We start from the raw sequence: 12,277 nt of genomic DNA, 5'->3' as shown, positions 1-12,277 counted from the left end.
GCAAGGTGCATCGAAGCACAGCAACACTCAGCTCCTGAACTGGAGACTTTTGACACTGACAACATACTAGGAGAGAGAACCTTAAAGGCACTATTGTAAAGGAGAGGGTTGCACCTTAGTAGTGATCACGTGCACTTCCTTGATGAGTCAAAGCATTAATTTAAGAAAAGATGCAGTTAAAACTAGTTTTATCTGAGTAAACGATATTTAACAGTGCTGTAACAGCACTGAAAAAAGAAACTCTACAGAAGCCAACATGCCACAACAGGCTACCATACGTTCTTAGTGCAAAATAGGAATCCTATGTTATTGCCATTTCCAACAGTACTGCCAAAAACCTCTGAAGCATCTGCAAACACCAGGTGAACTAATACCTTGAGGTAGGAGATAAAAATAACAATAGACCGCCTGTGTGTTAGAAAATGAAATGGAAGAAACTGCACATGACTGGAAGATGGTCTCCAAGGTCATAATGCCCTGCCCTTCCTACTGCAGGCACTACATCCCAAGACACCTGAAAAACAGAGTTCCAACCTGCAAGTAAGTAGGTCCCAGCCTCTTTTCTTTTGTTGCTCCAATGAGATGGCTATTCCAGAATGCATCTTTCATGCTAGCAATAGACAATGCAGACTTACTACATCTCTTCTGTTATGACTGGCAGCACTGTCCAAGACTACATTTAATGCAACACACTAAGTTATCCTGTAACAGCACAAGAACTCTTGAGAAGTGATATTTTTGATGCAACTCTCACATCTTGGTGATTTAAGTGACATGCCCCTTGGTGACGATCACTGTGGAGTTAATGCATATTTATGCTACTTTTTTTGAAGATACAAGATTCTTGCTAAAAGATTATATACAAATGCTGCAGATTTCTGTTATGCTGCAGGGAATACTGAGAACCAATACTATCTTGCCAGGGGAAATACCAGCTAAAGGAAAAAATACATACCTGTGGATACAATGGATCATTTTACTCCATGCTTTGAGTATTAAATTTATGCCCAATGCTTTGGCATATGTACCGTCAAGATTTGGAAAGAGGAAACCAAAAAGATACCAACTGATCAATCAACACAGCAATTCTTACATTCTTACATAATGTGCTATCTATTTAGAAACTGCAGCCAAGTTAAAGTTTCACTGCCCATGAGCTAAGAATCAACAGTTACTTTTAAACCAGTCTTCTTAAGGAAGAGATTTATGCCACAATGCAATCAACCTGGTGCTGTAAACCCCAACAGTTATTGAATCTTCGTCAGCTAAGACCCACTTTTCTCAAGGATGACTAAAGCCTTTCAACTTCCATGAAAACAGGTTGCTACACAAAAGAGGGAGACCCAAGCTGGTACTCTAATTCTTACAGCAAAATGAGATGTCCAACAGCAGAAAATAAAAAGATGGTTATCAACTGGAGCAGAAGTTATGAAAAGATTTGAAGTAGAGCCATGTAAAGAGCATTTGTGGTGTTTCAGACTAAAGGTCCATCCAATCTCCAGAAGTGGCCAGAATTTGTTTAACAGTTGTAGGATCTAAAGTAGGCCGAGTAGCAGAAAACACCGTTAACCTTAATCAGCAGTATGGCTTGTTTAGCTATTTCAGTTAACACTTATTTATTTACTAGCACCTATAGACTAAATCACTTCATATTATATCATGGTATAAATGAAAGCTGGAACTCCCAAGGCTTCATGTCTTGCTTGCATCTATCTAGTTCCATCAGTGCAAACCTTAGCCTAGGATAAAGTGCTCTTTAAAAAATAGCCTTCACTTTCAAACTGTAACAAGATCAGTATTTAGGACTACATCAGAGGTTTGCACAAAGCAAGACTAAAATTCAGAGGGAAGCACCACTGCACAACACAAGAGCATTTTTATTTTCTATTTAAGATTACAGTTTAGAGGGGAAAAAAAAGTGTTCACATATCTGAATTCTTACAAATCCCAAATCCTCTTCCAAAAACTTTTGTAAGATGCAATAATTTTATTCTCATCTCAGACATGTGCACTAAATTCCTCTCTGGAACCCTGTCAAATCACTTCAGTCATTAATAGGAGTGGAATATTTACTTTTAATCCATGGCACCTTCCATAAAGACAATATAATTGGTATTCTGCTTTACAGATGTGAACCAAGGAATATCCAGTTTCAAATAAATTTCACTTTTGCTGCCTGCTGCATAATGAACAGAATCAAAGACAACAGAAACACACAGATACTGCCTTCTGACCAGGCAGTATCTGCCATCAAACCAGGAAAGCAACTAAAATCCTTTACAGCTGATTTGAAGGCAATGTCAAGATTCCTACAGCATGTGTAATTTAGTAGCAATTTCAAAAGCTGAGCATCCCAAGATGGTCTAGCAATTAAAGGAGGCATTGTAATGTTTTAGTGCAAGTGCTGTCTTAACTATCTGTTAAATAGAGAATGAGATTATTTCTACAATATTCTTCTAGTCCATTTTGGGGCTAAATGTTTCTGTATCTTTCTTCCCTCCCTCACTAAGACTCTTTCTAAAGATTCCCATTTTCTCCTCTACATTCCATTTCTTTCTCTGGACTTTCATAATCAGCACAGAAAACAAACATCATTCACCTGCCCCATCCTCTTCTGAGGAGAAAAGTAGGAGAGACCAGATCTCCACATAAAAATTAAACAGAGTTTAGACCTCTTCGCTATTTGGTTCTGCACTAAGCAACATATTACACTTTCCCTGTCCCCTGCACCAACCAGATAGACCACCACTCATAACTAGGAGCTGCTCTGCTGAACTAGTTTTGCCTTTTATATAACATACTTTAGAAATTTAATGAAGAACAACAGCAGCTTCTGTATGTAAGTATCTGTTAGCAAGCACAGGGGTGGTCAAGAACACTAATGGAAGAAAACATAAATCGACTATAAATATAAGGCTTATAAGTTTCACATTTTTCTCTCAGACATCACCCAGTAGAAAGGTGACCAGAGTCAGTTGAAATAAAGGGCCTGACATTAAAAGGATATAATTTGGAGGAAGGAAGTTCCAGCTTAAGACCTGATTGGCTAGTGCAAGATAACGCTGAAACACTGAAGACATCTGAGCATTGAGGTTTTCACGTCTGCTGAATTCCTGAAGTACCTCTACTGTGAGCATGAAGATCTGCCGCAGATCGTCCTCCTAGAGTCAGGATGAACACAATATTATTAATAGAATCTGTCAGTCATTAAAATGTTGATTAAAAAGAAACACTTTTCTAAAAAGAAAATAATTTACTGTTTTCACCTTATTTTTCATTAAAATGTCTGTCAGACACCCCCCAATCTTCTGCCAAAGTTAACAGGTTATGATTGTAAAGAATAAGAAAAAATCTTCTCATAAATGCTAGTCATTAAAGAAAAACTTAACATGTTTTTAACAACTGGTGGAGGAGAGGGTTGGTCTTTGGCATGAAAAAAAGTTGGTAAGTTGTTCCACAACAGTCAGTTTAAAGCAATGCCTTCACAAAAACATTTCTGCCTGGCCAAACAATACATCTGAGACAACCAGACTACACCATCTGCAATAATATTTTTAAATACATAGCTCTCCTTGGCTTTAAACCAAAGCTATATTTAAGACTATCATTGTTCCACAGAGTATTCGTTTTGTTTGCAATTGGTAGCCAAGGAATTAAGGAGTCCAACCACATTAAGATCTGTAACACTACATTTGTAAAATGGGCAAAAAGGGATTGCACCTTTTTGAGACAAGTTTTTAAAAAATACATTATCAACTTTCCTGAAGTAGCCAGAATCTGCATTAACAATACAATATTTGTCCTGTTAAATGCTGTTAGGCACACACTGTACCTGAATGCACCTGGCACAAGAAAGTACTTCTGCTCCTCAATGTTTAAATTTTAGAAAGACAGATAGCACATATTGATACAGAACTAGTTTACCTGAAATATACGTTTACAGTTACCATGGAACTCCATGCTTAGTCCAATGTTGCTGGTTTTACTTGAACTTGAGAACTCGCTCAGCAATGCCGTTAAAATGGAACAGGCCAAAGTTTGCTATAAAAAAAATAAGGGGGAATAATATAACTAAAATATGTTCAGTAATGTAATATCACCTACATTGTCCTTAAATTTTTTTATTAGAATTTTTCTATGACTATTACTTCAGTTTCTTCTAACACAAACTAGAACAAGTCAAACTTTCATGTGGATAGATCCTTGGGGGAACCATCTCTAGAATCATCAAGGCTCCATCCTTACAAACGAAATTGAAGTATCTGAACAATGTAAAAGCTAGCACCTGTGCTATCATCACTACAAAATGGAAACAAACTTTCTGCAATCCATTTCCCAGTCTTGCTGTTTACTTTCTCTCCCTGTGTACAGGCCTTTACAGGTATTAGTTTCAGGGAAGATCCAGTTGCTACTCATTTCTATTGATCCAATAGATACGGTCACTCTGAAGTTTGTTTTGGTCTTCTATGCATTTGCTACACTTACCATGTTAGTATTTGATCATGATTAACTTTATACCACTGAAAGTGATAAAAGCCAGTCAAAAACAACACCTGCAATATACCATCTAGTACATATCCCCACCCCCACCCCCCCCAAAAAAAAGAGAAGAGTAATACACAGAAAGCTCTGATGCTTGAAAGCTTTTGGATAATTCCCTCCAAAGCACAACATCCACAAGCCTCAGAAATAACCTTTTAAACTACTCTATTAGAATGATGTCTCTGAAGCGATACAAGAATTGGTGAGAAAAAGGCACGTTAATTTTAGAGTCAGATCTATGAAGACTGAAGGTTTAAGTATCTTTACCTTGAATTTTGAGAAAAGTAAATCAAATGCTTATCCTAAAACACAACTTAAAAGCCAACTTTCCTTTATGAAACACAATTCTCCAGCCTTTGTTGCCAATTTTTTAAATAAAAAAAAAAATCTTTTTTTCCTGATGCCAAAGTCCAGTAACCATCATCACCAGTTTAAATATAATTTTAACTGATCATTACACACAAAGGAGAGTAAATATCGTACAGTGGAGATGCAAGCAGTACTTCAGAAGTGTGCCATACACTACTGTAACAAGCACAATAGAAACTATACTGATGAAATGAAAACACTTTTTGTTAAAGAGATGTTTTTAACAAAAAACTTCAAAATTACTGGCTATCCTCCCAGACTGTTTGGAGCCAAGGTGCCAGGGATGGACAGAGGGACAGGAATTGTTAAAGGGTCATGCATGCCAGCAAGTGTCCAGGGGTTAAACAGAAATATGCACACTACCTCTGAACACCCGAAAGATTAAAGTGGAGATGATACTATTTATGCAAGCTCATACAACAGCTGAGACCAGTGCCATCCACCCACCAACTGCAACATCTTTGTTCAGAAATGCCTCTGAAGTCAGTACCTTGACCCCCCAGACAACCAGTTATCTTAGCCAGTATACACTAAATTAACATTCTTACTTGCTAAATAAGTCCCAGACAGATTGAACATAGTAGCTTTATGATAAGATATGGATTTTCTCTTCTACTATAATACAGCTGTACAGTGGACCAGCATATTGTTTATCAGTTGCTAAATCCAGGCTTTCCTATTTTAAAGAAATAACTGTTTATTTCAAGTGGACTATTTCTCTTCTACAGTCACCATCGTCCCACATTATGTATGATAAAAGCAACGTTTAACCAGTGAAACACAGCATCACACTTTAAACTACTCCTGCAAAAGTGCAATTTTGTCAGTTCTATACTAGACTTAGAAATATTTCTAATTAGCTCAAAATACCAGTATTTCCAAATTTCTAAGTTTTACGCAATAAATTTTTTTATTTAGAGGAAACACAGATTTGATCCAATATTAAAAAAAAATAGTATAGGTTAACACTGAGTTTTAAATCCAACATTAAGAGTTCCATATGAAAAGAATTAATCTGGGTGAAAAAAAACAAACTAAAAAAACCTCCCAAAGTTTGGCTCTAGAACAATGCTTGAGATAAGAATACATGTTTTTAAAGGAATAATGCAAAGTTGCCAGAGAACACTGTCTAACTTCATTATGTGCAAGGAGATGCAGAAGTCTCACAAGGTTCTCTAATACTTTAAAATGCAGGCTTTTATTTGATGCTTGAATTACTGACACACTGATACTTTTCAGCTCAGCAAAGCCATGATGTAAGAACATAATTAGTTGCAATTACAAATCTGTAGCGTATCTGTAGCTCGATAGGCTACAGCACACCATGATTACCATGTGGTATTGATGACTACAACAGTACAACAGCCTGGCTAAAGCTGAGCTGCTTCTGCTTTATCACACAAAAGATCTCCACATCAAGTCACCATCCAGACCACCCCAGGACAAGCAGGGCAGCGATGCAGACCACCCATCACTTGCAGTTGGTTGCCAATTATTGGAAAATAATTTTAAAAAAAGTTCAAATGACACGCAAGGAGAACTAGAAAAAAAATGTTTGTTCCCACTGTGATTATAGTTAGTATTAGCTGAAACAACAGATGTTTTCTCCAGTTTGCTTATATGGTATATAATAATTTATCATTTCTGTTTGGATAGTAATGTGCTATTGCATGATAAAAGTGTGTTCCAGATTTTTTTGTGTGCTCTTCTCCTGATTTCATGGAGAAATTGAAAAGGAAGTTAAAATTTTATAATTGATGGTAAAGAAATCTCTTCCAAGATGTCAAGAGCAATGGATCCAGCTAGGCTGACTGAATCTGCTAAGAGCCTGATAAAGCAGCTTGAGCAGTGACCTACCCCCCTGACTTCAACAAAAGCTATTTCAGGTAGTTCTGATACCAGCACCCGCTCTAAGCATGAAAGGAGAAGCATGGTATTACTAGAGATTCACCCACTTTATTCCCTCCAGCAGCCTAGCTCACGGTGAACACCAGGACACACAGCATCCTGCTGCTCTCCTCCCTCCCACTGAATTCCCAGCATCCCACCAACACCTTCATCTTGGTATTTCAATAGATGGAGTGCACATCCTGCCCCATTCCCTCACAATCACAAGGGCAATGTGCGCATTGTAGGCACATCTATGCCCTCTTGTCACTACCTGCATCTGCACTTACCCTTTGTACCCATGAGAAATTGGAAGCACTCCCATATATCCAGGTCACTAGAGCAGGAGAAGACCAAAGACAAGATATTGGCCAGTAATTTAAAATTTGCTGCAACAGGCTGAGAGGAGATTGCTTGAGATTGGTTTCCCAGAAGGTAGGTGCCAACCCCCAGGAGTTTAGCTGACAGACAAGAGCAGAGGAACGTATCAAGACCTGTAACCTGTCCTTGCAACATCAAGCATTTGCATAAAGCTGCATACAAAACCACCACTGGTTTTGTGGTTTTGTATGGTTTTGTTTCCCTAACCTGGCATAAGGCTACAGGAATTTATATAGATTATTGTGTATAGCAGTAAGATTATAATTTTCATATGAACATTAACAAATTAATTAGCTTAAAAGAACATGTGCCCTGTCATCTATTGAACTCTTCTGAATACACAGTAATACCACAAAGTCTGGAATAAAGTTTAAGTAAACTTTCCTAAAAGTAAAATTTTTCTTTATGAAAAGTAACTTTACTGAAGGTTAACTATTAATATTTTGAAATACATTTTTTTAATTTACATGTATGTTTGGTATGAAGACACTAAGTACCTCAACAAAAATGCAGGCTACTAGACCAAAAGATTTCAAAACTCTGAACAACATAATTTCAGATAAACCAATACAGTTATACTTTGTGAAATAAAATTACTTCCTCTTCAACATAATAAAATTGACTGCACTTAATACATATAAAGTCCTAGAGCAGAGAGGTTTTTTGTTGTGGGTTTAAGGTTTTTGCCATGCCACAGAAGATATTAACAATCCAATTTAGTAATACCATAAGTAGAAAATGCACGTGACTCTGGGCATCACATTAAAAGTCAGATCTGAATGTCTATTACGCAGTAATGCCATTAACTTCATACCAGTAAGAGTACACCTCTGAACCTAGTTTGACTCGCTCGCTAGCAATTTCTCTAGTTCTGCCACAAGTACATACCCAAACAATAAGCCCATCTAACAAAATAAAATACTTCTCTTGTTCAGAGCGGACTGCCTCTGAGAATAGCTTGGCACTCACCCCAGTTAGCTTTATTACCAGGAATAAACTTTATGAAAGATCGCTATACATAAAATAGACTCTCAGCTGCTCAAACAGAAGATCAATGGGACTTGTGATAAGAGATTAACTTGGCAATCAGACACCCAGTAGTAACATCGTTTTAGTGGTTTTCTTTTTAAATTACTCCAATAAAACACAGACTACAGAAAGACCATGCACCATTTTAAGAGTAAACAAGATCTATGTATCATTTATAAAACTCAGATAGATGCAGGAGGTAAATGCAACTTATTCCTCCCAATGGAATGTCCCCTATAACAAAAGTTAAAGCCATAATGTTTGAAGGGATTTCACACTTGTGCCTGGACTGCCCATGGAATAAGTGAACTGCTTCATTTGAGGGTAGTTAGGTTACAAAGCATCTGAAGGGAAGAGTTCAAATACAGCTTAGGAAAAAAAAGGACACGTGGTACACCAGCTCCAAGACAGAAAAGCCAACAGAAAAAGCAAAGTGAACACCACCACCACCGTTGCCTCTGTTCTGAAATTCAGAGCAGAGATACAGCTATGTTGTCAGAGGTTTGATTAAATCATTCATTCTACTACAAAACCTACACTATCGAGCAACAACCCTTCTCCCACCCCCTGCAAGTGTCATTTATACCTACAGAAAAAATGAGCAAGTATATTTAAAACAATAAAGGTCTCACCTGAACAAAACAAATCATAACATCTACCCTGTTATATTAGATCACAGCCAGGCTGAATATGCATTTAGAGGACGCTGTCTCTATATACGTAATGTAAACTCTTGTTACTGAAACCAAAGGGAAGCCACAAGAAGCATTTAATAACGTACCTAAACCAGCTAATTTTAACTTGCACAGGAGATTTAGTCTTTGATTCCTCCTGCCATCAGAGGTAGAATTTGCTGTTCTGCTTCTAGATGATAAAATTCTGTAGTGAGAATGTGTCAAATACAATTTTTACCAAATAAACTGTTTAAATCCAGAGTTCCCTGATAAAGGCGGTAATATACTTCTTTCCTACTTCCTTGAATCAGGAGAACTGCATTGCATTGCTAATTTTTTCAGAGTATCTAAATCCCCAGAATGTAAACTGCAGCTCCAAATGGAAAGGTTAACAGGATGGCCACAGGGCCAAAAGAAATACCATTATGTACACAGAGCAACTGGGGCCACTCCAGCTTTTCAATTTGTGAGGACTGCAATGGGCAGGGGACAGGAAACCCAGGAGCTGAAGTAGTAGTTCCCAACCAAATAAAAACAGAATATATGCTGAAGGAATATAAGTAAGGACCAGGAAGAACCCACTGGATTGTATTTGTTTATTTCTTCCCAAATGAGCCAACTGGTGGAAAAATGCTGTAGAGCAGGGACAGGATGATAGGAATAGGACCCACAGCTGCAGTTCCGTGCTGTCAGCTGTAAGGGACTGCCTGGGCAGTGCACCCCTTTCTTCCCATTCCTCCTCTGCCATCGTGCAAAGACAAACAAGCAGCACCAGGTTAACACACCACACCTACAGCAGCACAACAGGAGAGACCCTGCTTCCCTTCCTTAGGGAGAACCAGGCAAACCAAGCAAGGGAAAACCCTAGGGTTGAGTTGAGAAAGAGAAAACCAATTCCTCTGCAAATCACTGGGGGCCACAGGAAGATGATCTTGTGGCATGTGAAGCATGCAGGCTTTGGCCAGAGAGAAGGGAAGTAGCAGCCTCTACTAGTAATGGAAGAGGTCCGGGCAGTTTGCTAGAGCTTAGGGTGCAAAACATGCTTTTATTTGTTCCTCTGGGGACAGGCAAAGTTGTGAAGCAGAAATCAGGAGGAGAAAAAAAAAAAAAAGATTAATCTCCTTTTTAAAAAAGTGAAGGTCTGAAAACTGTTTATCTAGAGCTAACATATCCTCCTCCAGGTTCTTGTCTGAAAGGCACCAGTTGAATCTTCACTCCCACAGTAGTTGCATGAACAAATTCAAGACTTCCAATTAAATTCACAATATGAATAGTAAGAATAGTCATGCAGTATCATCCTCCATCAGTATCATCCAGCTCTCCATCCGTATCATCCAGATTTAAATACACATCACCATGGCAAGTGCTCTTTGTAGGGAAGGTGTCCCCTCTCCCCCCACTTTTCACAGTACTCATTCTTGGTGCTTTTGGCCTGCCTCTGCCTGCCATACTGCCGGATATGCCAAACGAGCTGTATTACATGGCTGTGCTCCACAGCAGATCTTCCTAGAGACACACAAAAAAAGATGTTAGGAGGGAGAAGGCTGATTGTTTTTAAGTAGACTCCCACACAGGTCCAGTTTATTACTGAACATATATATATTCAGAAGGGTAGTACCTCTGAGAGGAAGAGGATCTGAAGATCAAGCAGCTAGGGTCAAGCTTCTTAAAGAGGCCTTTCCCCTCAAGCCTATTTATTTGTGTGTCACCACAGTAATAAAAGAAATATAGGTGTGACACATGGAAAGGCATCATTTCTTCCCTCCCAGTGAGTCTGAGGTCTCCAGGTGAGGGTCTCCACACCTGCACATCTCCTGAGACACCAGAACTGAGGAAACAAAGAGTCATGGATGCCATACATAGAACAGGGGGGCACACATCTCTCCTCTGGATCATGTCTCCTCACCTCCCAGCCCCATTTTTGAAACTGTGGCTCTACTGTAAATGATAATACTGGGAGCTATCAATTCTAATATTACAATTATTAAGCACGTAAGCTGGAGTCTTGCTGTACTGCATATCCAGTAAAGTAGGCTCTCTTTCAAAAGAAAAACTGGAAGACTTTAAAAGGCACCCTGGTTAATAACTACTAAAAAAATACTTATGTTTTAAAGTTCTCTTACATTTCTATTACTGAGTTTTAACCTCATATTTGGAGTAGTTTCTGGATCCCTAAAATTCCCAAACCAATCTTTAACACACTAACTTAGGCCTTTATAGAGTACTTGTCAGCATGAAGGAAACAGCTTAAATATCCTGGTTTACCATCTGGTTTTCATACTCAACATGTCTCAAGGGCGGTAAGGTTCACAGGACACGGTAATAATTTTATTAGACCAGAAGATACAGTTGAGGGTAGAGGAAGAAAATAATATATACATTTTTGTCAATATGTAAGTCATGAGAGCCTCTCCAACTCCTACCCTACCCCATGAGGCAGCAACATCTAGACAGGGATTCAGAAGTTAAATTGCTCTTAAAAAACAGAATTAAGAAGCACAAATGTTAAATAAAATGTAACTACTTATCTATGCAGCCATTATTATTGATACGTTAATTTAAATGAAGACAAATGCCTAGAGGTCTGCTTACTAATATTTCCCACTGTTCACATGAAATACATCCACAGCACATTCCTCAGCAGTTTCAGGTAACCTAAAGTATGTGAATCTCCTCTCTAGTCCAACCATGAACACTGGGAAATAGACCAACAGATTTACAGATTTTTAAAAAGAAGGAACTGTTAGTGGAAGAGCTCTGGGATCCTAAGTCTTGACAAATCTTCTTGCAGATACTGAAAAATCGAGGCTTCAGGTATGGAGCTTTATATTAGAATATATTTTACTGTATGCACTGTAGATGTTAAAAACCCCACAGAATCTGTTGCTTTCCAGTCCTGTCAGGTCTACAGCAGTTGGACCTCTCTGCACCTGCCTGCCCATATTCTGGAAGAAATCAAGGTGTGACCCATATCCTAGTTCAGTTTTAAACAAAGTCCATCTGATTGTGTTCACATGCAGACCAATTCCTCCTCCTAAGAATTAGTCACCTTACCTGCCAGGATTCCTGTCCTTCTGGCAGGGATGAAGGACAAATGAAATCTTTCAGTTATGCAAAGGCACAATATTCTAACACAAAAAGAAAAGGCCAAGGAATTTAAGGCATTTATAGTTGAGAGGAACTTGGCCCACAAAGTTCTCCAAAATGTTGAAATCAGTGACAGAAAACATGCATTTAGCATTTTAAGACTGGCCCATGATACTGTATCTAACGCCAGAAGCTCTGGCCCTCAGAGGTGAAGATTTTGAAAAGAAATCCTGAAATTGCTATTGGAGGGAGATTACAGGTTCTCCTTCATGAGCAGGAGGGTGGCTTGTATTGATGTTACAGGAAGA

At 38.4% G+C, this 12,277-nt stretch overlaps 1 protein-coding gene across 2 annotated transcripts in view; it reads right to left on the bottom strand.

The window, feature by feature from the left end:
- Positions 1-12,277, bottom strand: part of XPO4 (exportin 4) — a 77,445-nt gene that overhangs the window by 33,414 nt on the left and 31,754 nt on the right. For both annotated transcript variants that reach the window (XM_074932070.1, XM_074932079.1), the window contains exons 5-6: positions 3,925-4,041; positions 3,008-3,161 (exon numbers count right to left, since the gene is read on the bottom strand). In XM_074932070.1, coding sequence (XP_074788171.1) covers positions 3,008-3,161; positions 3,925-4,041 — 271 coding nt within the window. The remainder of the gene's footprint in view (positions 1-3,007; positions 3,162-3,924; positions 4,042-12,277) is intronic.

This window comes from Athene noctua, chromosome 1, assembly GCF_965140245.1.
Source record: "Athene noctua chromosome 1, bAthNoc1.hap1.1, whole genome shotgun sequence".
Lineage (NCBI taxonomy): Eukaryota > Metazoa > Chordata > Aves > Strigiformes > Strigidae > Athene > Athene noctua.
Note: the sequence above shows the minus strand (reverse complement) of the source record. Positions and strands in the feature narration are given on the sequence as shown.